The 27938-nt window shown below is 46.2% G+C and overlaps 1 protein-coding gene across 1 annotated transcript; it reads left to right on the forward strand.

Annotated features, from left to right (window-relative positions):
- The first annotated feature begins 90 nt into the window (after positions 1–90).
- Positions 91–26434, forward strand: Lbh (LBH regulator of WNT signaling pathway). Its single transcript, XM_070025307.1, has 3 exons — positions 91–363; positions 3391–3493; positions 23838–26434. The coding sequence occupies exons 1-3, from the start codon at positions 338–340 to the stop codon at positions 24024–24026; spliced, it is 318 nt and encodes a 105-aa protein (XP_069881408.1). The 5' UTR covers positions 91–337; the 3' UTR covers positions 24027–26434.
- The last annotated feature ends 1504 nt before the right edge of the window (positions 26435–27938 follow it).

Consider the following 27938-nt stretch of genomic DNA (forward strand, 5'->3'; position numbering starts at 1 on the left):
GGGCGAGGGGGCGGGGCCACGCGGCGCCAAGCCCCGCCTCCTCCGCTATAAAGGCGGCCGGCCCGGCTCTTTGTGGGACCCGGAGCTCGGTGGAGAGCGAGGCGCGCCGCGTGCTCCGCCGACGCCGCTGGCAGCAGCAGCAGCAGCAGCGGCAGCAGTAGCAGCAGCAGCAGCGGCAGCAGCGGCAGCGGGGCGGTCTCGGGAAGGCGGACCGGCGATCGCGCAGTGCCCGCGCTCGGCTTGCCCGCCGTGCCTGGCAGCGCCCGTGTCCTCCTCATTCGGGACGCACAGACCATTTAAATCCCCCAGGGCGTGGGTCAGCCTCCCCTAGGACTTCATGTCTGTGTATTTCCCCATTCACTGGTGAGTATCCTAAGCCGGTGTGCCGGGCTGCGGGTTCGAGGTCAGCCGGTGGCACGGACACTGCCCGCCCCAGCCCCTGCGGGAGTCACATCGAGGTGGCCCAAGGTGCGGGTGTGGGTGGGGGGTGGTGGCCCGAGGGCCAGCCAGACAAAGGAAGTGAGCTGGGAGCCCTCCCTGGAGGGATGGGAGGGCTGGGGGGGGGGTGCGGGAGCCCGGGGTCCTGCCTGAACCCCCACCCTCCGGGGGGACCCCCTATGCGGAGACGCGTGCCGCCCGGCGCGGGGGGGGGTCTGCTCTCCCCTCCCCTCCCCCCTTTTTTCCTTTTTGTTTGCTTGCGAGCCTCGACGTGGAGGCCGGACGTGGAGGCCGGCTGTCTGCAGCGGGGCTGAGCCGCTGCAGCCTCCGGGTTTGCAGAGCTCTGGGGAAAGGGGGCGGGGGACGCTGTCCTCACACCACCGAAGCCACCAGCTGCAGCCGGGCACGCGCGCACCCTCTCCACCCCTGTCCTCCCCAGAGCCCCTGTCTCCTAGGGGCCGGGCTGGGGAGAAGCCACCCTTCCTGGGCCAGGTTGCCCGGAGCGAGCTGGGGTGGGTAGACGTTTGTCCCTAGCCAGCGTGGTCAGGCAGAGGAAGGATGGGGGAGAGAGAAGGGACGTGCGCGCAGGCGGCTGCTTCTTCCTTCCTGAGCTGGGCAGGGGGAGGGGGTGGGGGGGTCGGGGAAGAGGAGGGGGCGGCCGAGGGGGACCAGGGGCGGCCATCTCCCGCGCACGCTCTCAGGTGCCGGCACAAAGAGCTCAGACGGGATGGGGACAGGGGTGGACTGCATTGGAAAAGCCCCCGTCCCCCACCCCGGCAAGTTCATGCTTCGCGCTTCAACTTGTGGGACCTGTTCCTCAAATCCAAGAGAGGAGGAAACACCCCTCCACCAGACCACAAGAGCCCCGAGGATGCTCCTCTGGCTATTTATTTATTTATTTGTTTGTTTTTTTGTTTTTTTGGGGGGGATTTTCAGGGCCCAGGGGAAAATTGCCTTGCAAGTCCCAGTTCCTGAATCTAAACTTGTTCTCCAGCCCAGCATCTTTCCCTTAATCTCCCCTCCCATCCAACAACCTGGCTGTTTAGAGAGGGGACTGAACTCTCACAACGAAGTAAATTCCCTATCCCTGAGACTTTGGTACCCCTCTTTTCTGGGAGGGGGGTCCTTAGATCCTTCCTCCTTGGTACACCATTGGTAGGGTGTCTTGAGGGTGAGGGTTTGAAGGCTGGTAGAGGTTTGTGTCTCTTAAAATTAAGTAAGTAGATGGCATTTAGTAAGTAGATGGCCCCTCAAATATATATATATATATATATATATATATATGTAATATATATGTTACACTTCAAGAAATTGGAAGTTTAAGGTTCTTTGTAGTGACAAGCATTGGATAGTCTGCAACACATTCTTTCCTTAGACTATGTCTTTAATACAATCATGCCATGCATTAAGATTAGCCTCTTAGTAACAAGCAGGGCACCTGTGGCTCAGTGGTTGTACCACTGTTTTCAAGATCACACAGCTCTTGAATGGCAGAGCCTAGAACAGAAACTCTTGGCTTCTGTTTCCAAACCTGATGCTAACCATCTCCCTCCTTCCCTCCCTCCCTTCCTCCTTACCTCCCTCCCTCTCTCCCTCTGACTCCCCCCCCCCTCCTTCTCCCTCTCCTCTCTCCCCTCTCATATTTCAGTTTTGGAGGCTTGAACTCAGGGCCTGGGCATTGTTCCTGAGCATTTTTCTCAAGGCTAGCACTCTTCCTCCTGAGCCACAGTGCCACTTTCAGAGGTGTGTGTGTGTGTGTGTGTGTGTGCGCGCACACACACACACACACGCACCACACATGCTTAATTAGAAGTAAGAGTCTCATATACATTCCTGCTGGGCTGGCTTTGAACCTCAATCCTCAGATCTCACCTTCCTGAGTAGCTAGGATTACAATGAGCCCTGGGCACCCAGCTCCAATGGCATTTCTATGTACTCTATGTAGTAACAAAGACAATGAAGAACCTGCTGTTTTCTTAGCTATCGTCTCTCTAATGCCCACCTCACCTTTTTCTTAAACAATTTGCACAGACATGATGGTGAAAATACTAGGTGTTACGTAGCTGGTACCTGGATTTGATGTGTTTGGCATTACGAGTTATGGGAACCCTGTGTGTTCCCGTGGCTGTGCGAGGATAATGGGACATTTGTATCCTGCTTAGAGAGTACAAAGCACTTTCACATGCCGGCCATTGGTGGGCCGGCTTGGCCCCTCTGGAAATTTCCTTTGCAATCAGAGACCTAGTATCCTTAAAGCTTTTTAATCCAGAGGATGTTGTTCAAACTATGAGCATGCAGCTGCCCACGCTGAGGAGAGGCGAGGCGAGGGGAGGGAGTTGGATGGCAGATAAGAAGCTGGCTGAAAAGCTGACCCCTTGGGACTCTAAGTGGGACAGTTTGCTAAAAGGAGCACCAAACAGACAGCCATATAGGGAGCCAGCATGGCTGGGCTTTGTTTCCCTGTGGCTGGCCTGTTATTGTTATTATGTAATAATAATGATATGGACTTTCTCTTTGTAAATTTATGTGAGATTTTTATTCTAGGTAGAGGAATGAAGGGTGACCTGGAGGAATTGGCTTTCATATGGACACTTGACTCAGCTACCTATTGTTGTGGATTTTTTTTTTTTTTTTTTTAGCTCATCAATGGAAAGAAAATCCAGGGTCACCCTTTGTGGGAGGGGATTACAGTGTAGAGGAGAGTAGGGAAAAGGAGGTTTGCAGACAATGGGGTTTGCTAATCCATGGTACTGGAGGCCTGGAAGGTGCTTACTTCCATGTAAGCTTGTTTTGCTGCTGTGAGCTCTGATTTGGGCACCTCTTTTCCTGTCTTCAGACAGTGCCCTGTTCTCAGAGCCATAAAGATGCTGAGAAGAGGAATGTAAGAGTGTGCATGCACGCACGCGTGTGTGTGTGTGTGTGTGTTGACTTTTGGTCTGGGTTTCTTGGCAGCCCTGACTGTCTGAGATCGGCCGAGATGACTGAGGTGATGATGAATGCCCCATCCATGGAGGAGATTGGCCTCAGCCCCCGGAAGGATGGTCTGTCTTATCAGGTAAGTTAAGTACTAGGTTCCCTCTGATTGCTCAGAGCCTGGTGGCTGTCATTGGGATTGGAAGAAGACTTGGTTTTGTGTCCCCGTGACACCTATAAGAGCTATGTGACTCCAGGACAGTTCCTTGAATATCAGTAATCCTGGGCTGTATATCTGCAATGTGGAGAGCAATGATATGATGTCACACACACACAAACACACACATACACACACATGGTAAGGATGCAATGTCACAGGAGTGTGGGATTAAGACATAATGCCTGGGACACATAAGGGTCCAGCAGACATTAGCTGTCATTATTAATTAGCCAGCTTGGCTCTGAGAAATCTCATTCCCATTGGCAAAGGTGTACTCAGTTCAGACCAGAACTTCCCTCACCAGCCATGCCTGGGGCAGGAGGAACATGGCAATGGGAAGGCCCATGGGGGAGGGCAGTCTGATGGGAGAGTGACTGTCAGACCCTCTCTGCCTCCTCAGGGTTGTGATTGAGCTGCTTAAAATAACAAAGGAAGCTCTCTCAAGGTGTGCTGCTACTGGAATCTAGCTGAGAGAACGTCTTGAATGCCAGATCCAAACTGCAGAAAGACCACAAAAAGGGAGTAAAGTGACTTCTCCACACTCCTTTTCCTGTGCTCTTTCAGGCTTGCCATGCCTAGCAGGCGACGGGGCACTTCAGTCATCTCTGGGGTAGAGAACTGGTTTTGGACTGTCAAGGAATGTTTTTTCCAGGTGCCAGTGGTTTATGCCTATAATGCCTATAATCCTGAGATAGGAGGATCACAGTTTGAAGCCAGCTGGGGCAAGCAAATCTGAGAGACTTCTACCTCCAAGTAACTAGCAAAATTATGACCTCTCATCCTGCAATGAGGCCCTAGGCCCAGCCCTAGGGAAGAACATGGGTCTTTCTACCCTCAAAGCTTTGTTCTTCTGCTGTACCATGCACCTGCACCTTGGATTGGTTCTGATTGTAGTCTAGAGCTATCTGGTTGATTATTCCCAAAAGTAGTTCCAGGGGCATTGATTTCATAAAGATAGAAACTAGTAGGAAAGTTGGAATGATAGGAAGAAGGGACTCAAAAGGAGCAAAGATGAAAACTAAGGTTGGGAACATAACTTCAGAAATGCTTGGGAGGATCAAGGAGGCCCCTTTGTTTTGTGTCAATATAGTCAGTCTTGCTGGTTGCTAATAAGTATCCCATGAAGCTACAGAAGTAGGAAGCTGAGGGTGCTGCTTTTTCCTGGGCTGGTTGCATATTCTCCTCCATCAAAGTAGGTCAAGAAAGACAGTCAAGGGCCTCCTGGCCTAGGGGGAGGTACAGGACTTTCCTGGTCAACCATCCAGTATGTTTTTGTATAGTAATTTCCAAGCCCCTGAGTCATATTGAATCTCTTAATGGTTATAGGTGAGGTTTTCTTTCTAGATTTCCATCACAGAACCTTTCCAGACATAGTCATCAGTAAGTATTGCATGTACTTCTTGTATTGTTTGCAACATCAGCCAGACACAGCAGGGTAGTCTTTTAGACCTGTAAGTCTTTCAGGCCCTTCTTCTAGATCTGAGGGTTATTAGCACAAGTGACCAACTCCAAGAGGAGTTGAGTTAGGGCTGCAGTGGCCAGAGAAAAATAAGATCATGTCTTTCTGGCCTCATGATGCTGGCTCTAAATCCCATTCCCACAGTCCCCAGGAAATCTGTCCCTGTCCTCTGAGTGGGGACCACTGCCCAGTACCATAAGACCTTACCTGGAACTTCCGATCACTATTTTCATGAGAGGATTTCAGAAAAGGCTCTTGGTTACCTTGATGTGGAATGAAGCAATACTTATTGGGCCTTTTCCATGTGAAACTTGCTCTGTTGGCCACTTCCACAGAGTCTAGGTTTGGGTGGGGAACTAACATGCACACGAACTTACAGAACACAGGCAGTGTGGTCAATCATTCAGGGATGGGCTGTAGGAAGCTACAGTCAATCTCAATAGAAGCCATGCTGATGCAATTTGATGCACAGAAGCTGAGTAAGTGTGGGGCAGGGAAGTCAGGGTAGGGCTTCAAAGGAAAATGAGGACCTGGGAGGGATACTACCACCTTTCATGTAATTTTGTTGAGGCTTCAGATCCCTCTTGGCTAGCTCCTGTTTAGGCTAAATGAGGGGCTCGGAAATGAGCAGGTAGAACAACTTTTAGTTGACTCTCTGGGCCCCTTCAAGCTAGTGATATCCAACTAAAAGCTTTTCCACTAACGTTCTGGGGATTGTCTGGGCCGCCTCTTGAGCTAAGTCTATCACCATGAATACTTGGGCTTGGCTCATGGCTAGGAGTCTCAGAGCTCTGTTCTTGGCTTTACTCCTGAGGATAATAATAGTATGTAGCTTTTTCTGAGACCTACTTTTCCAAGGAACTGAGAGAGGCATTAATCCTGACTTGGCATATGAACAGAATCTCAAGCTTGTGATTTGACCTTGGAACAAGGTCATCAAATATATGACCCATTGGAATTTGTCAATCCTTGCCCCCACCATCTAGCCCTACTGAGAATGAAGCTTTTCTGATTTCTTTCTCCTGGGCGTGACCTGTCTATCAGTGCCTGTGGCATTTTGTACTTCTCAATGATACCTCACCGTCTCCTTACCTGGTCATTGAGAGCAAGGGATAACTTACTGTTATCGTTATCCCCCTCCCTCCCTCCCTCACCCTGGATGCCCAGCATCTTCACATGGCAGGTGCTGGGCATGTAGGCACCCATTACTTCTTCTCTAGCCTCAGACCTATGTCTGTCCAGGTTACTACAGATAGATGCATTTTTATGTCCTGAAAGATTTAGGTCGGTCTACTACTGTCCCTTGAAAGTTAGTGCCATATTGCGAGCATATTTAAAAGTCTACAAATCCTGTGCCTTGTTTTGTCTACATCTCCAATGAAACAAGTGGAACCCATGCTTGCACATTTACTTGGCACAAATTGTGACACCTCATGGAGTGGGTGAGTAAATGGTTACTAGAAAGTCTGAGGACATGTTGAGCAGGCTGCAGGCAGCAGCCAGCTCTCAGAGATGAGTGGGAGGATCATTTGTGTCCACCAGAGCTGTAGCATTCTCTTTTGCAGTCTCTGTCTGTCTGTCTGTCTGTCTGTCTGTCTGCCTGCCTGCCTGTTTGTCTCTCTCTCTGCACCTTGTTCGTGAGTACCAGCCTGGGAGACAGGATGTTTGCATCCATCCCTTGCAAGTCACTTGCTTCTTGGTGGAGCCTGCTCTTTCCACGGCTCTAGGACTCTTTAAGAATATGGTGATTGGGGCTGAGGTAGTCTTGGTAGAGTCTTGGACTAGGATGCCCAAGCCCTGCATCCAATCCCTAAGCACTACAAAAAACAAATAAATAGAGTTTGGGAAATTGTCTCTCTCTGAGGGACGTTTTCCATTCTATACCCACATTGGCCTGGGCTCTAGACAGAGAAGAGTCCTGGGGATTTGTCTGTGGAAACCCAAGGGGCTCTGGGCTGCTGGCCTTGCTGCCTAAACTCCCCTAGCACGGCATGTGGAGGCTTACAGTTTTATGCCCTTGGTGACATCTGGTTTTCATTTCTGTCTGTCCCTTCCTTAGTATCTGATACCGTCATCCTTTCCTGGGCTCTTTAAATCCTTCCCTAAGCAGCACCTGTGTGTCTGCACGTGCCTTCCAGCCACCGTTACTCTTGGTCATGAAGAGCTGTTACTCTGGGTCAGGCAGGAATCGGGTCTCTCCTCCAGGAGGCCCCATGCAGGGCTCCCATGCCCAGTGCACGGAACAGATCACAGATCTCCCTTTTGATTACAGAGCCAGTGCTTCATCTGCTAAGGTAGGAGGGAGAGAAATTGGGCAGGAGGGAGAGTGCTGGGCTGACCTTTCTTTATGTCTACCTATTATTTGCTTCTTCCAGTACTAAGAACCTCAGTTGAGGCTGTGTTCCTGGGGACAGGACTGAAGGATTTGTGTGGCCTGAAAAGCAGCTTCCCAGTACCAGGTCTTAGCGTCAGCTGCTGCCTCCTCTGCCCCTCACTCTAGAAGAGCAGTGGCTTCTCTCTAAGGAGAGGCTGCTCCCTGTTATCACAAACTTTCCTCCCATTTTGTAAGTCTGTCTGCATGAAGTCTTTTTTTTCCCCCCTAATGTGCTGGTACTGATGCTTGAACCCAGGGCATGAATGCTGTCTGTAGTTTTTGGGGTTTTTTCCACTTAAGGCTGGTGTTCTACCACTTGAGCCATACCTTCACTTCTGGCAATTAATTGGAGATAAAAGTGTCACAGACTTTTTTTGTTTGTTTGTTTGTTTCGGTTGGCATCACACTGTGATCTTCTGATCTCTGTCTCCTGAGTCACTAGGATTATAGGTGTGAGCCACACCAGTGCCCAGCAGTAGGTATGAACTCACTGTGCATTATCGTATCTGGAGCAGCAAAGTTCAACACTGTTATCTCCCCACCCCCTTAGTCATGGGGCCAGAATTCTGGGCCTGGGCGCTGTCCCTGAGCTCTCTAGCTCAAGGCTAGCACTCTACCACTTGAGCCACAGCACCACTTCCGTTTTTTTTCTTATGGGGTGCTGAGAAATCGAACCCAGGGCCTCATGCATGCTAGGCAGGCACTCTACCACTGAGCCACCTTCCCAGTCCAACACTGTCATCTTTTAAGTGCCCCTCTAATCCCACGCAGCATAGCTGAGCTGCCTAACAGTAGAATCTGCTTCCTTTATCACTGGTGAAGCCCTCAGGCAGGTTCTTAATCACCATCCTGTCCCCACTAGCAACTCCTCTTCCTCCAGACTGGACACAACTTATCAGCTACATTTGTGTCCTCCTCCCCACTCCCCTTGTCTCCTTGGTTACCCCCAGCCCATCATACCCCACATGGAGTCCAGAGTTTCTTGGAGGCTGCGATGCGCAGCTGTGCACACAAGTCCCATGGTTGTCAGGAAATCGTCTTTCACAACACCAGACTTTAAAAAGCCTCCGTTGTCCCTAGGGAGACATAAAGCTAAAATTCCAAAAGCCTTGGCAGGAGAAGGGCAGCCATAGACACGACAAGTTACTGGAATTGGGACAAGTTTTCTTTCTCCTATCCTCCTTATTCCCTCCACCCCTCTCCTGGGTAGAAATCATAGTGAAGGGAATACAGCAGGCAGTTAGGACCATGGGGGTCAGAATCACAAGGTGCCTACTTCTCTCAGTGGCATTAGCCCTTACAGAGCCATCGCCTCCCTTCTTTCTACCAAGTTCACGTTGTCTGAGGATCTAGCATCTTCCCTCCTGTGCTGAAAGCCTCAGCACAAAGTCATGTTCATCGCTGTGGATGACCCCTGGATTAGGGCCTGTGGAGGGCTGGGAATTGGTCCCCTAGGAGACTTCTCCCTCTCCCCCTGTCTCCCGTGCACACAACCGTGGGTCTGTGCGTAGCCAGCAAGAGAACAAGTGTTCTTCACTCTCCAGCCAGTCTGCACACTGGAGCTATACAGCTAGCTGCTCTCAAAGAGCCTGTGTTGGACCTATCGCCCCCCTCTCGCAGTGGCCGTGCATCCATCCATCCCACTGCAGAGCCAGGCTGTGTCTTAGACTCCACTTTGTTCCTACAGTGTTGAGAACACAGTCCCTTAATGATTAGGTTCTTCCCCTCTCCCTTTCCTGTGCTGTGAACGATCCGGTACTCTGGATATCCCATGGCAAATGTTTTTATAGAATCAGATACTTTTTCCCCTCTAGTTCACCCAGTCTCTTCCGTTGGATAAGAAAAAGGAGGATTGTACCGTGAGGAAAAGGGATGCTTTTGGGTGGTGAATCTTGTGATGGAAGCCAAGTGCTATTCCTGGGTGTCTAGCAAATGTCCTGAGCTGATCTTTCAGGGCCAAGTGCTGAAATAGTCCTCAGAGGATATGAAGACAAGCCCTCATTCATGCAGGGTGGAGGCTTGTGGGGGTTTCCTTCTCTTCCAGTCTTCTGCCAGCCTCTCCCCTGTGTCCATAAATCAAATCCTGTGTCTACTGAGTGCTTCCCTCTATAGTCTGAAGACGACTCCTTGTGGCTCAAGCCCACCTTGGACAAAATGTAAATGTGCCTACAATTTCCCCAAAGTGTTGTCAAATAAGCATCCTGGCCTTGAGGGGAGTGGGCTGGGTGTGGGGACTTCACTGAGTTCCCTGGGGCTTGTTCATTTTGATAAGTTGTTTTTAAAAAGCCCTTAAGCATCTAGCTATACACTGGACTTTGGCCTCTCAGCCAGGAGAAATGATGGTATCAATGGGAAGGAAGGTTCTGGATGGACCTGAGCAAAGAGAGTGTGATGAATGTCACCCAATCATCCAAAGATGGTTGATCTCCAGGTCTGCTTACTGTGGTTCAGGGGGTAGTTTTCTTGGTAAAGTATGTATTTTATTTAAGAAAATATTTGGTAGTACTGTTTTTTTAATTCACTGGCTTGCTTGCTCTTCTGGTACTCTCCCACTTTAGTTATGCCTCTAGCCTTCATTTGCTTTAGTTTTTTTGTTTTTGTTTTTGTTGGTCATGGGGCTTGAACTCTGGGCCTGGGCGCTGTCCCTCACCTCTTCAGCTCAAGGCAAGCGATCTACCGCTTGAACTAGTGGTTTTTATTGGAGATAAGAGTCTCACAGACTTTCCTGCCCAGGCTGGCTTTGAACCATGATCCTCAGATCTCAGACTCCTGAGTACCTAGGATTACAGGCATGAGCCACCAGCGCCCAGCTTGCTTTAGTTTTAAGATAGGATTTCTTAGTTTTGCCCTGGTCAGCCTCAAGCCAAGATCTTTCTGCCTCTGCCTCCCACATAGCTAAAATTACAGACCCTTGCCACCATGCTTGACCTCAATTCATTTTTTATGGCAATTAGAAAAGCATGCAGTAGTTCAAAGAGAAGAAGAAGGAAAAAAATAAAAACACCGTGTATTGCTCTCTGAATACTGAAACATTTGTACATCTATTTTTTACATTTTTCTATTTTTAAAAATCTACTGTAGTGAATCCTTATTTTTCATTTAATACAATATTGTGACTGTATTCTTTGTATTTTGTTTCCTTTGCAAAATAGGATTACATCTTGTTATATGCCTTTCTAATTACTGAATATTTAAGTTGTGGCATATTTTGTTCTTACAAGGAACAATGTTTTGAACACCATTTTACATAAATTTTTTGCACAGGCTTGGTTTGTTTCCTTGAATAAATTCCTGGAGGTAAAATGTCTGATTCAGAGAAATTCAACATCATTAAGCCTCTTGATTATGTATTACCTTAAAAAAATAAAAGAGCATATCAAAACATTAAGCTCCTAGCATTGAAAGCTCTAGAAAACAACAGCTCAGGGCGGTAACATCTACTGAGATAGGGTAATGATTGAGGAGCACTGTGTACTGAGTCAGAAAGGTGCTTGTTTTTGCAGTGTGTTTCAACATTATTTATCTTTTCCTGTAGTTCATTATTTATTCCAAGCATGATGATAATGATGATGTTGAAGCCAAATTTAACCATGATAGGCACACTCTGGATTACACATGTCCATGGGCTGGCCATGGCTCCAAGTGTCCTTTTTATTCCATTAACAGCATTGGAGTACTATATGACCTTGGAAAAAACCAGGAAATCCTTTTGACTTAGAGACCTATGAAGCTTGGCCAGATGCATGCTTAGTCCAGTAAACTACTATGAGGTCCTAGGGGTTCTTGGCCTGGGTCATGGAATGGTCACGTTTGAGAGATACTGCTTCCCTGGCAGTAAGGCTCAGCTGGATGCTTAGAAGTAGATTGAAACATAATGGATATCTTGAACTCAGAATCCAGGGGCCTTCTACCCCAAGTCTGCTGGACTCCAGGTGCATACAGACAGCCTAGCCAAGCATTTGAGTAGAGGCTACAATCCTCTTATTGGTTTATAAAGTAAATTCAGGCATTACACAGACAACTTCAGAAATGTTAGTACTATGACACCTACACTAGTTTTACATTTTTGTGGTCATGGAGTTTGAGTTTTACACACCTATGCTTTTCAACAAGTGAGTAAAAAAAAAAGCAGGTATCTGGATATAACAAGAATTTGGAAGGTTGAGACTTCAGCTTCTTGAACTGTGAAATTATACAGTGCAGTTCTTCTAGGGGACAGTACTGCTGATATCACAAGGGAGTTTGCTTTCTTCAGAAGTTGCTTCTATCCTCTCAGACAGAAGCATTCAGAACAACAGCTACTACGCAATTATGATTTCTGTATTTGTTTGGTCATTCGCTCCCTTGGAGGAGGCAGTTGAAGCCTCCGGATCCTTTCTGGCTGTTTTGCTTGGCACGTTAGTTTCAGAGAGTTTCATGCCAAATAACTTCTTAATAATGCTTCTGTGAATACACTACTCCGCATTTGAACAGTGTTAAACAGGAAGATGGCTGGCCCAGGGATTCACAGAAACTTTCCAAGAGCCATGTCAGCAGGAAGGGCTCTCAGGAAATTCATATCCTCATTTTCAGCTTCCTTCTGTGACTTTTTCAAATTACAGTTCCTGAAGATAGGCTTCCGTGATTTCCTTTTCCTACCTTTCTGTCACGACTGCCCTCCCTCTCTTTCTTTCTTTCTTTCTTTCTTTCTTTCTTTCTTTCTTTCTTTCTTTCTTTCTTTCTTTCTTTCTTTCTTTCTTTCTTTCTTTCTTCTTCCTCCTTCCCTCCCTCCCTCCCTCCCTCCCTCCTTCCCTCCCTCCTTCCCTTCCTTCCTTCCTTCCTTCCTTCCTTCCTTCCTTCCTTCTTCTTTCTCTCTCTTTCTTTCTTGGTTTAGCAGATTTATTTGTTTTTATTGTAAAGGTGCACATCACGACGGTGATACACACAGTCACATATACAGTTACATAAGTCAAGTGATGAATACAATTGTTTTTTGAACAATGTCACTCCCTCTCTCGTTTTCTCCTAGTTTTTTTCCTCCTGATTCCCCCTCCTCTACAAGTTGTGTAGTTCATCTTCAGTATGGCTGTCTAGTGAGGATCACTGCTGAATTAGTTCACCCTTTGTCTCACCATTTCTGTGCTTCCCCTTCCCCTCCCCAAATCAGATAAACTTACATATAAGACAAAAGGTACAGAAATTAAAAAAAAAAACCAGCGACAAAAGGGAAAAAACAAAAGAAAAAAAAAGAACCGCAAATAGTGTGATTAAAAAAACCCCTTGTTTCCATTTCTTGGAGTTCATTTTGACAAGCATCATTTTATATGAGCGTGTGCACATAGCTACTGAGCCTTTGTGATCCTCTCTAAGGAATATCCTCCTTTGCTCTCACTGTGTGAATGTTTGGAGTCTTGTGTAATTTATCATGTCCACGTATAAGTTTTTGTTTTTTACTATTCATTGGGTTCACTTGTAGATTTATAGGCACATTCTAATTATTACAAATGAGGAAACCATGAAGCCTATGTTTCTTTGGGCCTGGCTTACTTCACTTAATATAATTTTTTCCAAGTCTTTCCATTTCCTAACAAATGGGGCAATGTCATTCTTTCTGATGGAAACATAGAATTCCATCGTGTATATATACCACATTTTCTTGATCCATTTGTCCACTGAGGGGCATCGGGGTTGATTCTATATCCTAGCTATGGTAAACAATGTTGCAATGAACATGGTTGTGCTTTAGTGTGGCCCGGTTTGTGGTCATTGGACAAATGCCCAGGAGTGGGATTGCTGGGTTATAGGGAAACTATGTTTTGTCTTTTGAGGAACCTCCATACCATTTTCCAGTGTTTCCTCCCTTTTTCTAAGAGAAGATCTGCTTTCTACCCTTCTCTCATGATGCTACCCCAGGGTTTGAAACTTTAAGAATGTCAAGCAAATGTTGTGGTCTAGGTATCCCTCTAAGGTCCATCTCTCCTCCACAGTAAGAAATTAATTTACCTTTGTGTTTATTAATTATTGTGATATATTCCTCGATCACTTAGGTACTATTAGCTACAATAAGTTAACCCATAATTTTTTGTTACTGTGTTGGGTTTTTACATTTTTTTCTGCATAGTTGTACAAAGGAGTTGCCATTTAACAAAGCAGTTTATGAATACAATGCACCGCAGTCAATGTCATCCCTTTCAATATTCTTACCTACCCTTCCCAATGCACCCCTTCCCTTACTTTCCTTAATTGTGTAGTATATACATTGAATTCTTGACTGCACCACCACCCCTCCTCCTTCTCTTCATTCATCTATTCCTCTCCTCTTGGCCCCATATTGCTGTGTTGTAAGATATAGTCTTGCTGTGAAGTCCAAGCTGCCCTCAAACTTATCATGTAGCTGAGGCTGGCCTGAACACTGATCTTCCTGTTTTAGCTTCCTAAGTACCAGTACTGGGATTATAGGAATGCACTACCACACATAGCTTCAGAATTATGTCACAGAATTCTTTTAACAAAACCTTAAGGTCACTGGACATTTGAATATATCAGTTTATATACATAATAGATATTCTTATTACAGAGAACTATGGAAAGCTAATGACTGAAACTTATGCATATATATTAAGATATATATTACATTAAGGAAAATATCTATGAAACAAAAGAGAAAGTTTCTGGTAGAGAAATGATGCTTTAAGACTTAAGTATTAGATTTCATGAATTTCTTAGTAGCTGATGTTTGATCTTAAATTGCTATGGTATTTATAACCTATTGAGTTCATTAATAAGAATGGTGCTTGATGCCAGTGGCTCATGCTTGTAATCCCAGCTACTTAGGAGGCTGAGATCTGAGGATCATGGTTAGAGGCCAACCTGGGCAAAAGTCCATGAGGCTAGAGCACTAGCCTTGAGCAAAAAAACCCAAGGACAGCATCCAGGCCCTGAGTTCAAGTCCCAGTACTGACACACACAGAAAGAGAGGTATACATGTTTCATGTTAATACATGTTTGCAGTGTTAATATTTATAATATAGTGGGAAGTTTAGGACATGCAAATAGAGACACACTTCTTCTGGAGAAGCACATAGACTAAGAGTTTAGGAACACTGGATATATACTCTTCCTGGAATCAGTACGCTGTTGCCTCTCAGAGCAGAGATTGGGCCAGCCATCTGAACATGGGTCATCCTCTACAGAAGTATGACATTAGGTCACCCAAGGGTTGCTGGGACACCACCAGTGACAAAGAACTCAGAATTCCCCACTCAGGGAGTTAAAGAACTGCAACTCTGGATAGCTGGCTCCTGACCTTGGCTTTGCTAATCTCTCTGCCATCATAGGCAACGTATGTCACCTCTTTGGGCCTTCATTTCCTTACCTACAAGAGTTCCTCTCTCTCATTTTTATTAGAAAAATAAGTAATAAAATGGAATCCTTCAATCTCATCCTAGATTTTCACATTGGAGGGAGGGAGAGTATTTCTTATATCCTCCTTTGGACAGGTGTGAAGGCACCTCATTTGATTTTCCACTTGTTAATTTTTGTGCTGGTAGTAGAGGTTGAACTCAGGGTCTCATGTTCTTGCTTAATTTTTTCTCTCAAGTCTGGTGCTCTACCACTTGAGCCACACCTCCACTTCAAGCTTTTGTTGATTAACTGATTAATTAATTAATTGGTGGTTAATAACAATCCCTCAGATTTGTCTGTCCAGGCTGGTTCCAAACCTTAATCCTCAGATCTCAGCCTCCTAAGTAGTTAGCATTATAGGCATGAGCCATCTAAAGCCCCTGGTAGGTTCCCCTCAACTATTTCCCAGTTTTGAAATGTTGCCTTTTAACCTTGACTTACATGTTTTTCTTCCTCAGGGTATTTTTTCCCCCACTAGACCAAGAGATCTCAAACTTTTGGTCTCAGTACTTTTTATGTTCTTAATAATTGTTTATGATCACCCAAAGAGCTTTTGTTTATGTGGATTTTGTCTCTATTTATTGTTTTATAATTAAAACAGATTTTTCCACCATTGCTAATTCATTTAGAAGAACAATAAAACCTTCATATGTTAATATAAATATTGGATTTTTATAAAAGTAACTATATTTTCCAAAACAGAAGATGTGCAATGAGAAGAAGGACATTGCTGAACATGTTTGTAACTCTCTTTCATGTCTATTTTAAGGGGAGATAGCTCAATCCTCACATGTGTTTCCCATAAGCCAGTCCTTTACAATTGTTGGTTGAAGTTAGGGGGGAAAAACCTGGCCTATATAGATATGTAGTTAGAAAAGGAAGACATATATGTTCACAGCTTTTTCAGGTGTTTTGAATTAGATACTTCATCAAACCCTAACTGGTAGTTTCTTTTCTTTTCTTTTCTTTTTTTAAATCAGTTGTGGGGCTTGAACTCTGGGCCTGGGCACTGTGCCTCAGCTCTTCAGCTCAAGGCAAGCGTTCTGCCACTTGAGCCACAGTGCTACTTCCCATTTTCTGGTGGTTAATTGGAGATAAGAGTCTCCCGGACTTTCCTGCCTGGGTTGGCTTTGAACTGCGATCCTTAGATCTCAGCCTACTGAGTAGCTAGGATTACAGGTGTGAGCCACCAGTGCCCAGCCAAGTGGTAGTTCCTTAAAAGTCATATGATATCTGAAGTCTATGAATGAAGTTTTTATCTTTTACATTGAAATTCATTGGTGCAGGTTGGAAACATGATTTGGTGGTACAGTATTTACCTGGTATACATGAGGCCCTGGACTGTCTCCAGCACCACTAACAGATAACATTCATTCATCTGGATTGCCATTTTATTGAATCTTTTACCCATACTTTGTTTTATAGTATAATGCACTGGTTGTTTGAAAAACAAATCAACTCTGAATTATGCAGATGTCTCAGTGTTGATATATCTCATTTTGTAATAGTTAAAAATTCGTATTTGTTAATATTTCCACTGGTCTCATCAGAAAGTCTGTAAGTATTATTAAGCTGATACAAGTCTAGTTGTCATTTGAAAGCCCAGTTTTTCAAATCATCAGTAACAAATGCAAGCAATCATTTTTCTCAAAGTGACAAGTTCACTTGGTTCACTTTGAAGAAATTGGCTACCAAATACCAAGTTGGAATAATCCATTTGCTAGTCATTCTTTCAAGTAACAATGGTACTCCATCGAGAAAGTGACTAATTCAGCTGGCCACTCAGTCAATACAAGTGCTTTGCTTGTCTTAGGACCTTGACACCTGAGTAAGCAGAAGAATATTTCAACTTTCTATTTTACCATTCCCTATGATTAAAAATTACCTGCATGTAAGATCCAATATTCAATGAAGATTATCTTTGTTGATGCATTAAGGACATGAATGGACCTGAAAGGACATTACATTTTGTTTTTCATTTTAATTGTGGAGTTAATGCTTGTGGGACCTGTACGATTTACAGCAACTGTATTCGTTAGTGTCACTAATCACTAGTGTCACTCCTTGTTGCTTTTTATACTATTCATGCTTTGGTAATGTGCTGCTAATGTCTTTGGAAGTCAAACAGTGACCATGAGACAGGGCTGCAAAGAAGGCCTAAAAAAAAGAGTTATTTCCATTCAGGGTGATTTTGGAAGATATGGTAGGATTAAGAAGGGTACTCTGGACAAGGATGGGAAGGCTGTATGATGAAAGAAGGAATAGGGTCTGATCATGGGACATTTGGGTCGTATGAGTGTACCATAGAGAGAGAAAGATCTAGTAGACTGGAGACCTGTCTTCTTTCAGTGATGACATAGTCAGATGCAAGTATCTGAAATCATCTATGTCAGATAACTTTATTCCTTTTTTTTCTGCCATGCCTAGAGAGTTTTGGGAAACCTCTCACATTTCAAAAATACTCATCTGTTCTCTGGGTCCAGCATTATTAGTAGCAATTAGTATTAATTAATTGGAATCTGGAACTCTTGCCTTGCAGGATGGGTGTGTGTTTGAAAGATGTTTATGAAAGATGGTGTTTATCCCAAGGATTTCCTTTTCTTTCAAGTTTCCAGGCTAGAGGCTTAAGCATCTTTGATCCAAAGGAAGGAGGCTCAGCAGTTGCTGTAAAGCCCAAATCTCTGCTCAAGTGCCCTGAGGATTAGAGGCACCAAGGAAGAGCAGGACTGAGTGAGGTAGACTTAGTCCCAGCTCAGGGAAGTGGGATGGTCAGCGAGTCACTGGCATTGGAGCAGAGGAGGGTTCTCCCCTCCTATCCCTGACTGCCCTGCTACTCCGGTGCTATAATTCTTTATGTTCTTACCAGTCACATACCACATGAGAAACCACTAAGGTGCAAACAGTACTAACACTAGAGTGATTAGAAAATAGTAGAAGGCAAATGTTCCAAAGATGGTCAGGGGCAAAGTGTAGGATGTTCTGTTCATCTGAATAAGCTGCTGCTCATTCATTCTTCCCTTGGCAGAACAGGATGCTGGGAGAAATCTGATCATTGTTACAGACCAACCCCCTCCTAGGAATCAATAAACATACAAGGCCAATCCATTGTTAATCTCTAGAAAAAAATAAACTCAGATATGGGGCACTGGGAGTCAGGAGGAATCTGACCTGCTCAGGTGCAGGTCCCTGGAGTGACGAGCTGAGGGTTGGAGTAGGAGACCCTCTGGCTTTAGGGTCTTCGCAAAGAGTCCAGGGGCTGCACAATCCATGGACTTATTCAAGTGCTGAGGAAACAGAAGCACTGGGAGGTGGACAGTGATGCCACAGTCATTTCTCCAGTGAATCTGGAGCCCAAACTGCTGTTCATATGCTACTATCCCAAGCTATGGCTGTTGGCTTTCCAGGTCGCTCCTCACTCTAAATGCTCTGTGGGGACCCCTGCTTGACTAAGTTAAGAACCAGGTTTAGGAACTCAAGAGTTTACACATAACTATATTAGATTCTCTCCAAGGCCCTACTAGTGCATTCATCTGAATTTATACAGCGGGAGAAGAGGGGAATGTCTGCCTCTTAATAGCCAACATCAGTATCCACTCCGAAAACACTGCAAAGAGAGAGTGTGTGTGTGTGATGTGTGCACATTCGTGTGTTTGTGTGTGTGTGCGCCAGTCTTGGGGCTTGAATTTGGGGCCTGGGTGCTGTTGCTTAGCTTTTTCACACAAGGTTGGTACTCTACCACTTGAGTTACAGCTCCATTTCCAGCTTTTTAGTAGTTAATTAAGAGTGTCACAGGCTTTTTTTCCCAGGGTGGCTTCAAATTGTGATCCTCAGATCTTAGCCTTCTGTGTGCTAGGATTACAGGGGTGAGCTGCTGGGGTACCTAGCTTTCATTGCTCCATTTCTCTCAGGAGGCCGCTGAGGTTCTAAAAAGTCAAAATGACTTGATCATGGTTGCATGGTTAGGACGAGATGGAACAAGGTAAAAACAGAATTTTTCCTGGCTCATTTGTGGGATGGTGATTTTCCATAGCAGCTTTGGGGTTGATTCTTTGTTCTTCTCTGCAATTGGAGAGGGTAGAGGCTTACTGTGTGGTTTTGTACCCAGTGCCTTGGGGAGCTAGCCAGACTGTTTCTCCCAGGCCCTCTGCCCTCCTTCCCCTCCCACTGCCCCTCCTCCACCACTCCTTTCCTCTGTTCCTCCCCAGCAAAGAGGAGCAGGGTGTTCAGGCTGCCAAGGTCTCAGCTTGCAGAGCTGGTAATTAGCTCTTTGTGTCCAGTTAACCACCTTTCATCTCCTCCACCTGCTGGTGTCTGCTTTCCCTATCAGCATCACTTAGCCCTCTGTGGAGCCCCTCCAGCCTCTCTGTGGCCAGCTCGACTTGCCGACTGAGGGATGCACACACGGGCAGGGGTGGCTCTGACCAGAATTACTCACATTTTCCACACAAGATGCCAAGCATCTCTGTCTTCTGTCCCCATCCCAGGGGCAGCCAGCTTTCGGTCACCTGGCTTAGAAGCAGACAGTTGATAGCCAGTCCTCCAAATTTGGGGCCTTTGGAGACTTGGTGTTGCCTTTCAGTTCCCTTCCATGTATGAAATGGGAGCTGGCTTACCTGGGACTTTCATACCCGAGCAAAACCTTGCTGATGAACTACTATTCTCCAGAAGCTTGTCCCCAAGCCCCTAGTTTTCTGTTGTGAGGTACCTGTGTTGGTCAGCCAAGCAAATCACCTGAGTTTTTGGGACAGCTCTTCCTTCGTTGTCTTCGTAATTATGTCTCCAATGTAGTAGCCTCTAGTCACAGGTAGCTTTTAAAGTTTTTATTATATTTATATTTATCTTATATTAAGCCGTATGTAAATTCATCTCAATGAAATTCAGACATACTAAAAGTGCTCAGGAGCCAGCACGTGACTGACTAGTGTTTGCTTATTGGACATTACAGAATATTTTCTTTATAACAGAGCATTCTGAAGGACAGAACTCACTTCTGCTAGAAACTCCAATATATTAGCTTCTCAACTCCATCTCACAGGCTATATCCCTCCTCGATTATCCTGAATCCCCTTTGACCTTTCACACGAATTCATTTGAGTACTCCGAATGTGATGACTTACTGGGATTGGGGACCACCTGACAAAATTTGCCTCTCCAGAGTTGGCCCTGGTAATGCCTGCTAACGCTTGCACAGAGGGGGCACACACACACACACACACACACACACACACACACACACACACACACACAACTCAATGATTTCTTAGAGTGTGGTTAACAAGACTTTATTCTATTTGCAAAGGAAAGGCTTGGTGCCCATTCCTTATGTCCAAGCCCTCCTCCCAGGCAGCCCATGTGACAGTTGGATGCAACCAGCAATGGCTGTAGATGTAGGGCTGGGAGAATCACAGCTGGGGATGGCTGCTTCTAGATCTACCTTGCCCTGGATAAGGATAAAAAATGCTCAGTTTCCCCATCTTCACTTCTGACCCTCTTAGAGAAGTGTCTGCTGAGAAAGATATTCTCTTTCTTCCCCCACCTCCCTCCCCTTGACTTTCTGCAATTCAGAAGGAAAAGAAGGGGTACTCTGGACTAGGTTGTTGACCAGAAGCAGTTTCTTTTTGGAACAGGAGTCATTCTTTATTCCCTGCCAATTCCTGCAGGCAACCAACATGCTGGGCTGGCCTCAACCCTACCTGTCATGTGCTTGGCAAGTCTAGCTCAAGTTCTTTTTTTTTCTTTTCCACTCCCTTCCCCACCCCATCCAATTACAGTTGCAACCTCTCATTTTTCTGCTGCCTGGATGATTAAAAAGCATGACTTAGTGGAAAAACGTTGACCTCCTTAGGGTCAGCCTCTTAAGCAGCTGTTGGAGATAAGATTGTTCTGGCAAAGGACTTAGCAACACTTTGTAAGACTTTCTGTCTTGTTTGCAAGGAAACCGTGAGGCTGTTTGTGTCTAGGCACCTTCTGTTTAATTTTGAAGAGAGCAGCAATTTTTCAGAGGCAAAAATTCATATAATCTGATAATAAAATCTCTGATTTTATTATTATCTGAGTAATTATTATAATGGTTTTTAAAGTACAGTTAACAAGCTTTGTCCACTCACTTTTTTTTTTTGATCCGGTCGTGGGGCCTGAACTCTGGGCCTGGGCACTATCCTTCAGCTCTTCAGCTCAAGGCTAGCGCTCTACCACTTGAGCCACAGCACCACTTCCGGGTTTTTTTCTTTTTGCTTATGTGGTTCTGAGGAATTGAACCCAGGGCCTCATGCATGGAAGGCAAGCGCTCTACCACTGAGCCACCTTCCCAGCCCTGTCCACTCACTTTTTAAAAAGAAAATGGTTCCTATTTTGAGCAATTCAGGGAGCAAAGTTGTTCGGCAACTAAGCAGTATCAGAAGTTCATTGCTCAGATTTCCCTCCAAGGAGTTCAAAGACTTAATTGTGGCATGCTTGGTATGAAAAGCATATTTGGAGTTATTTTAATTGCTGTCTCTTGCTTAGAAACTGGCTACTTGCTATCGTGATGTTGAAATTGCTCCGGAGAAGACATTTGAATTTTGTTTGTGTCCCCAAAGCATCCCACCATCTCAGTATTTGTCAAGAACTTGTAACCATGTAATGAGACCAGAAGGTTACTTGGCTCCTCAAAAGGAGAAATTAAGCCTGGAATTGAGAGGACTTGACAGAAATCAATCAATAACAATCACAGTGAGGACCTCTGTTCTGTGGCTCAACTGAGTATCCTCAAATGAATACTTCCTTCAAATTCTACAGACACTTTCCAAGGATATGGCCTTGAGCAAGGGACATGCCCTCTGTACTACAGTTTTGTTTTTTTTTGACCCATGCAATAGGAATCACTCAACCAGGTGCTGGTGGCTCACACCTATATTCCTAGCTACTCAGGAGGCTGAGATCTAAGGATCGTGGTTTGAAGCTAACACAGGCAGACAAATCTGAGATTAATTTGCCAGCAACAACAACAACAAAAAGCTGGAAGTGGAGATATGGATTAACTGGTAGAGTACCAGCCTTGAGCAAAAAGCCAAGTGAGAATACAAGGCCCTGAGTTCAAGCTAGCAAATGTGCACACATACACACACATACACACACACACACACACACACACACACACACACACAGAGGGATCACCCAGTACAGACTTTGTGGAATTATTATTTATGAAGAAAGGGTGCTCAACACAAACTGCATCCATCAGCATCGGCATCGACATTGTTTTACCTAAAATCCAAATGAGAGATATTTCTTCGCAGCTTGCATTGAAATCAAATGCTCTCCCCTCCTACAGTTCTCGTGCCTTTCTAACCTTGTCGCTCCCCATTCAGCACCTTCCAGTCTGTTCACATAGCACAGACCAAGGACACAACTTTGGGGTTAGCTCACACAGGAGGAGAAAGCTGCGGATGGTGTTCAGCTTCCCTCCTTTCACCTGCCCAGGCCTGGCCCCTCCCTGGCTTGTCTTTCTTCTGGCTGCTATTATGATATTTTTTATGAGCCCTGTTAAGTCTTTAATGATGCCTGCTTGGGCAGTTGGCTTAAGGCTTAATCCCCAGCAATAGGCCTTTATTGGATAAATGGTTAATAACCACTGGTCTGTAGGGATTGGGAGGCTTCTTGAGGCCTGTGATTCTCAGAAGCCCCATGTGGCCTGTGACATGGTCAGACTGTGACATGGCTGGGGAAGCACCGTGTGTATAGTTGGGGTACAGTAAGATTGGACACCCTCAGTGCACCATGGAAGCTGGGAGGTCCTGAGCATTTCTTCTACCTCTTGGGGACGGAAGACCACTGTCTGTTGCCATGGATCTATCCTCATCCAGATAGGAGCAGGCAGCCTTCTGGGAACTCTTCATAGGTGTCTGCCAACTGTTCTCTCGCAATGAACAAGCTGGTGACCTTGAGCAAGTCCTCTGGTCACTCTGGACCTGAGTTTCTTCTTCTGTCAGTGAAGAGCTGGAAAGAGGTAGCTTTAAAGGTGCCAAAATGTGTGTGATTGGGCGAGCCCCTGCTTCCCAGGTCCAGCCTCCTTTCTCCAGCTCTTGGGTGTGTCACTGAGGGCTGTGAAAGGCAAGGGAGCAGCAGCCCAGCGGATTAAGTACTTAAGCGGTTGGGCAAAGAATTGGGTCAGCTGTAGTCACAGGGCAGTGTGTGCAGAGGGAAACCACAGAGCCAGACTTGGCCCTTGATTTTATAGCTTGGCTTGGGGTTTCTGCCAGCTCTAAGCAGGACACACAGTAGGCATTATAAAACAGAGACTCACTGATGGAACTCTGGAAAGCCAAGTAGCTTCTTCCAGATGTAGAGCTGCCAGTAAGCCTGGAGTTACTCACAGGTGATAAAGGAAGGCACCTTGGATCTTGTTTCCTGCTGGCCAGTGACTGGGAGTCCTGCGTTCTGTCTGGGTTTGGACTTGGCAGCTATAGTGGGATCAGGACCTGTCTACATGAGGGGCAGGGTGGTCTTGGAGGATAGACAAGAGTCAGACAGACCTGAGTTGGCTTCTCATTCCATCCCTGACTGTCTGTATGGTTGACTTGTCCAAGCCTGAGAGTCTTCCAGGCAGCCTGAGAAGCACCCTTTTTGGACTGCCTTGGTTTGAAATGAGCTATGTAAAGAAACTGCTAGGTGCCAGTGATGATGCTGGCAAGAACTTAATACTTCGGTACCTGTTGCATGCTTTGGACTCCAAGAATAAAATGCTTGCTGGCAAGAAAAAACATGGCTTACTGTGATGACATGATTTTGAATTCTTTTTATCTGGAAATAGGAAATAAAATAAACCAGGCTTTACAATTTGGTGGCACTCCTTCCAAAACTTGCAGCTTCAGGATTCAAAATGAAGTCTGATCGAGGGACAGTTGCTCCTAGAACTTTCTTCCCTGGTTTCTGTCTCGTGTGTCCACAGTGTCTGAGAAGCGGAGCTTAGTCTCCTGTAGACAGACAATACCATGTGTGTATGAAGAGAACTGAATTTCTCTTTTTCAGATATGCTTGTGACCCAGGTCTGTGCCCTGCTTTGATTTCAGATCTTTCCTGACCCATCGGACTTCGACCGCTGCTGTAAACTGAAGGACCGCCTGCCTTCCATAGTAGTGGAACCCACGGAGGGAGAGGTGGAAAGTGGAGAGCTCCGATGGCCTCCTGAGGAGTTCTTGGTCCAGGAGAATGAGCAAGACACCTGCGAAGAGACAGCGAAAGAAAACAAGGAGCAGTAAGAGTCCCTGCAATCTCGCCTGGGTCATACCAGCCAACAACTTGTACCTGAACTGTTTTTTTTCCCATCTCGATGGAAGAAGAGAGTGAGCCACAAGCTGAAAATATCAAACGAGGCTTCCGTTTTACACCTGCAAATCACCCAGTTGGTTTTGAGTTCTTTTCTTTTCTTGACTTTTTTTTTTTTAATTCGTTGAGCAGCGGAGCCCTCTGGTAACTTGCAAAGCCTTGTGAGAAAGGAAGCTGCTGAGAAAGGGGTGTGGGGTGTGGGGAAGGGGTGCAGCTTCTGAGATCAGTATCTGAGCTCCACTCCCCAGAAGGAAGCAGCAGTGTTTGGAGGAAGGGGTCGGAAGGGGAGGCAGTGGGGCTAAGAGGGATGGGCAAATGAACAAGGAACTTTGTGTGTGGGGGGGTAATCAACAACAGGCAAAAGCCCAAAGTACGTGTTTTTAAGAAGCTATCAAACGGAGTGTCGCAGCCAGGAAGTGCTCAGTCAGCCTTCGCTCTGGCTGCAAGAGCACCAGACACCTGCGGCCTCATCTCCAGCTTTGTCTTACCCACAGCCAGCGTTTGCTTTTACTTCCGGTGGTGTGTTGGTCGGTGGTGGAAAAGAGGGGAAAGGGGCCGTGTGCAAAGCTGGCTGGCAGGGCACCCTGTCTTTCCCATGGATTTGTCCCCATTGCCCCAGGTTCTCAGAGACCCCAGACACCTGGAAGTTGCTTTGCTTTCTTTCTTTTTTTTTTTTTAAGCAGTACTTTTGAGCTTTTTTGCCCCTGATTTATCCATTCTGCTTCCCAGCACTTTGGGAGAGTAACGAGAACTCTTCCCACCCACCATCGTTGAACTCCAAGGCCACTGCCTGAGCAGGCAGATCCTTCCTTCCACTGTCCCCTTCCCCAAACTTGCTCTCAGAGTCCCAGGAAGCAGAGGGATGGAGGAGCTGCTCCACTAGGTCTGCCCATCCTTCTCCTCTAGCCCTGACAGCCAGGCAGTGGTTTCCAGTCCTATTCTGGCTCGAAGCCTACATGACCAGCAGAAGGAGAAGCAGCAGCAGCAGCACCACACCCTTATGGATTCTTGTGGGAACTGAGAATAGAGCAAGTTTGTTGGTGGGAAAGGGAGCTTCTGTGCAGGTCCTAAGGACTGGCGCAGTCAAGGCAGGACTGCACAGAGATGCCAAGGCCCCTGTGCTGCGGTTATGGGTCAGTGTGGGACAATAGTCGTCCCCGTGTGTCTGCTTCTCCTCTTCACTGTTCCTGGGTGTGGGTTGGAGGACGGCATGGGGAACACAGTGGTGTCCTTGTAGAATGGTGGACCTCGTCCATCCCCACCGCCCTCCCACCTGTTTCCAGCAAGGGCTGCAGTGGCATGAGGAAGTCACCTCTGGACTTAAGAGCCCCCAAACTTCTGGAGCAGCAGATTGCAGGAAAGACTCTTCCATCTCCATTTCAGAGCGGGACTCTGTGGGCCCAGAAGCGTTCTTCGAGCCTTCCTTAGACTATATCCTGCCAGATGTCCCCTGTCCCCACCCCCACCCCCTCAGGTCTCTGATAAGTCCAGGTTGACCCCCCCCGGGCTTTGGACTTGTGTGTCTAGCTGTATCTAATACCTCAAGGTCAGTGTGGCTGTGGGCCACGTCGGGGCAGGAGGGTGGAGGTGTGCTGTTCACCCAGTAGGCAACAGGCTTTGGTTCTGGGATCCCCGCCTCCTGCCTCTTCCCTCTGTCGTCTGCCAGTAATGCACACACCAATGGCAATAACTTCTTCCAGGCTCCTCAAGGAAGCAGGAGAGGGCTGCAGCCGGCCATGCAAGGAGATCTGCTCACCCCATTCTCCTTCCCTTGCAGCATTTCTCATCCCTTGCCTCCCGACATGGGTGGGTGGGGGGTCTTGCCTTTGAAATCCCTGTGTTTTGGTGTCTCCCTCATCCCTGACCCTGGATTGTTTGTCCCAGTCTTGCTGTGTGACGGGAACGTGCTTGTAAACCAAGTATCCAATTGACTTTGTGTATATGTATGTGTCCGGGGTGGTTTCTTCTTTTTGCCGGTCACGTAGATGGCTCTGTACAGCCGTTTGCAGTCTGAGCAGGCCAGGGGCTGACAGCTAAGGTCAGGAGCCTCAGTGGTTGAACCTGCTGTCGGGGACCCAGCTGCTCTCAGACAAGTGGCTGAGCTCCTGTCTGGCCTCCTCTTTTTTTTTTTTTTTTTTTTTCTCAGTAATTTGTGTGTATTTTTAATGGATTGTATTGAAAAAAAAAATCCTAGTATTTGAGTAACATGCTTGTTGTCAGATGAACCTCCTGTAACTTCTATCTGTTCTTTTTTGAGGCTCAGGGAGAAACTAGCATTTTTTTTTCCAAACTACTTTTTGTCACTGTGACAGTTGTAAATAAAGTTTGAAAATGCTTTCCACTCTGGTCTGGTTTCCTTCTTTTATCCTGCTCAATTTGGGTGGAGTCAACTCAGGAAGAAGGCAAGTCCTCCTAATAGGCTAAGTTGGGGATCATGGAGCCCCGTGAGGTACCTCATACATCTCACAAGCTGGCCCATCACTTAGCTGACTGAAAGCAGTCTTGGTTTTTGCTGTTCCCTTCCTTTCCCTTTCCTTCCCTTGCCTTGCCTTCCCTTCTCACCTCTTCCTCTTCCTCCCCTCCCCTTCCCACCTCTTCCCTTCCAATTTTGTCTTCCTGTGTCAGTGGTTCTGTATTCTGGGTTCACATCAGAAGCATCTAGACTGGAGACTTTTAAAGACAAACACTATAGCTACTCAGATGACTGACCTCTGAGGATTGCAGTTTGAAGCCTTCCCTAGCAGGAAAGTCCATGTTTTATCTCCAGTTAGCCACCACCCCCACCCCGTGCAAAAAAACTGCAAGTGGAATTGTGGCTCAAGTGGTAGAGCACCATTGTTGAGGGAAAAAGCTAATGGACAGGCCCTGAGTTCAAGCCCTGGTACTGGCATAAAAATAAATAAATGAATACAAACAATTGGCCCTTACTCTGACAGACTTGGATTTCAATGGTTTGGGGTAGGGTCAAAGTATTAGTATTCTCTAGAATTACTTGGGGGAGGGGTTAACCAAGTTTAAACTACCCTTGTAAAGGAAAAGAAACCCAAGAATTATAAGGTTGATCACAAAGCCTGGGGTGCCTGTGAATGAATGCAGGTACAGAGAGAACTGATTCATTGAGTACCCACTGGTAGTTAGGTAAGAGATGGAGTGAGAGACAAACTAGTGGTGGTCCTGACCCTCATAGCTTGGCACTGCTTAAGTGTAAAGTTAATGAAAATATATGAGTGCAAGGTAGGGGAAAGCCAGGGTTCCCTGAAAGCACACATTAGTTAGCAAGGTCAGGAAGGGTTTCTAGAAAAGTGACCAGAGGAGGTGAACAGATAATGAGTAGCAGGAAGAAGAGGGATTTGGAGCATGGGGAATGGTTTGGGCGGGGAAACAGCCTGGAATCAGCCTGATGGAGGAGATTTTAATTGTGTTGTGTCTGTAGTTTATAGATCAGTTGGGAAAGGAAGTCGGGTGCAGAGGGCTGCTAAGGCCTGGGTGAAAAGTCTAGATCTTAGTCTAAGTGCAAGGCCTATCCAGTATGAGATACATTTTTATATGGTATATCTTGACAGTGATGGCTGGAGGAGGCAAGATGAGAAACCAGAGACTGGGAAGAGGCTTTGTGAAAGTCAGAGTGAAAGGTTGTGTTTAGTAAGAAGGACTTTTTGGACATTTTAAAAATAATCCATGGCTGAATATTTTTACTTATATTCAGTCTTTGGGTTCTTAACCAAGGTAAGTGTGGATCTGTACTGAGGATGTCCTCCAATATGATTACTAGTCCGTATTATCATTAGCCTTAATGAAGCCACCGGATCCACAGAACTGCTGTCCTGTGGACAGCTTGCAAGATC

Source organism: Dipodomys merriami, unplaced genomic scaffold (genome assembly GCF_024711535.1).
Source record: "Dipodomys merriami isolate MVZ:Mamm:240054 unplaced genomic scaffold, mDipMer1.0.p SCAF_17, whole genome shotgun sequence".
Classification (NCBI taxonomy): domain Eukaryota; kingdom Metazoa; phylum Chordata; class Mammalia; order Rodentia; family Heteromyidae; genus Dipodomys; species Dipodomys merriami.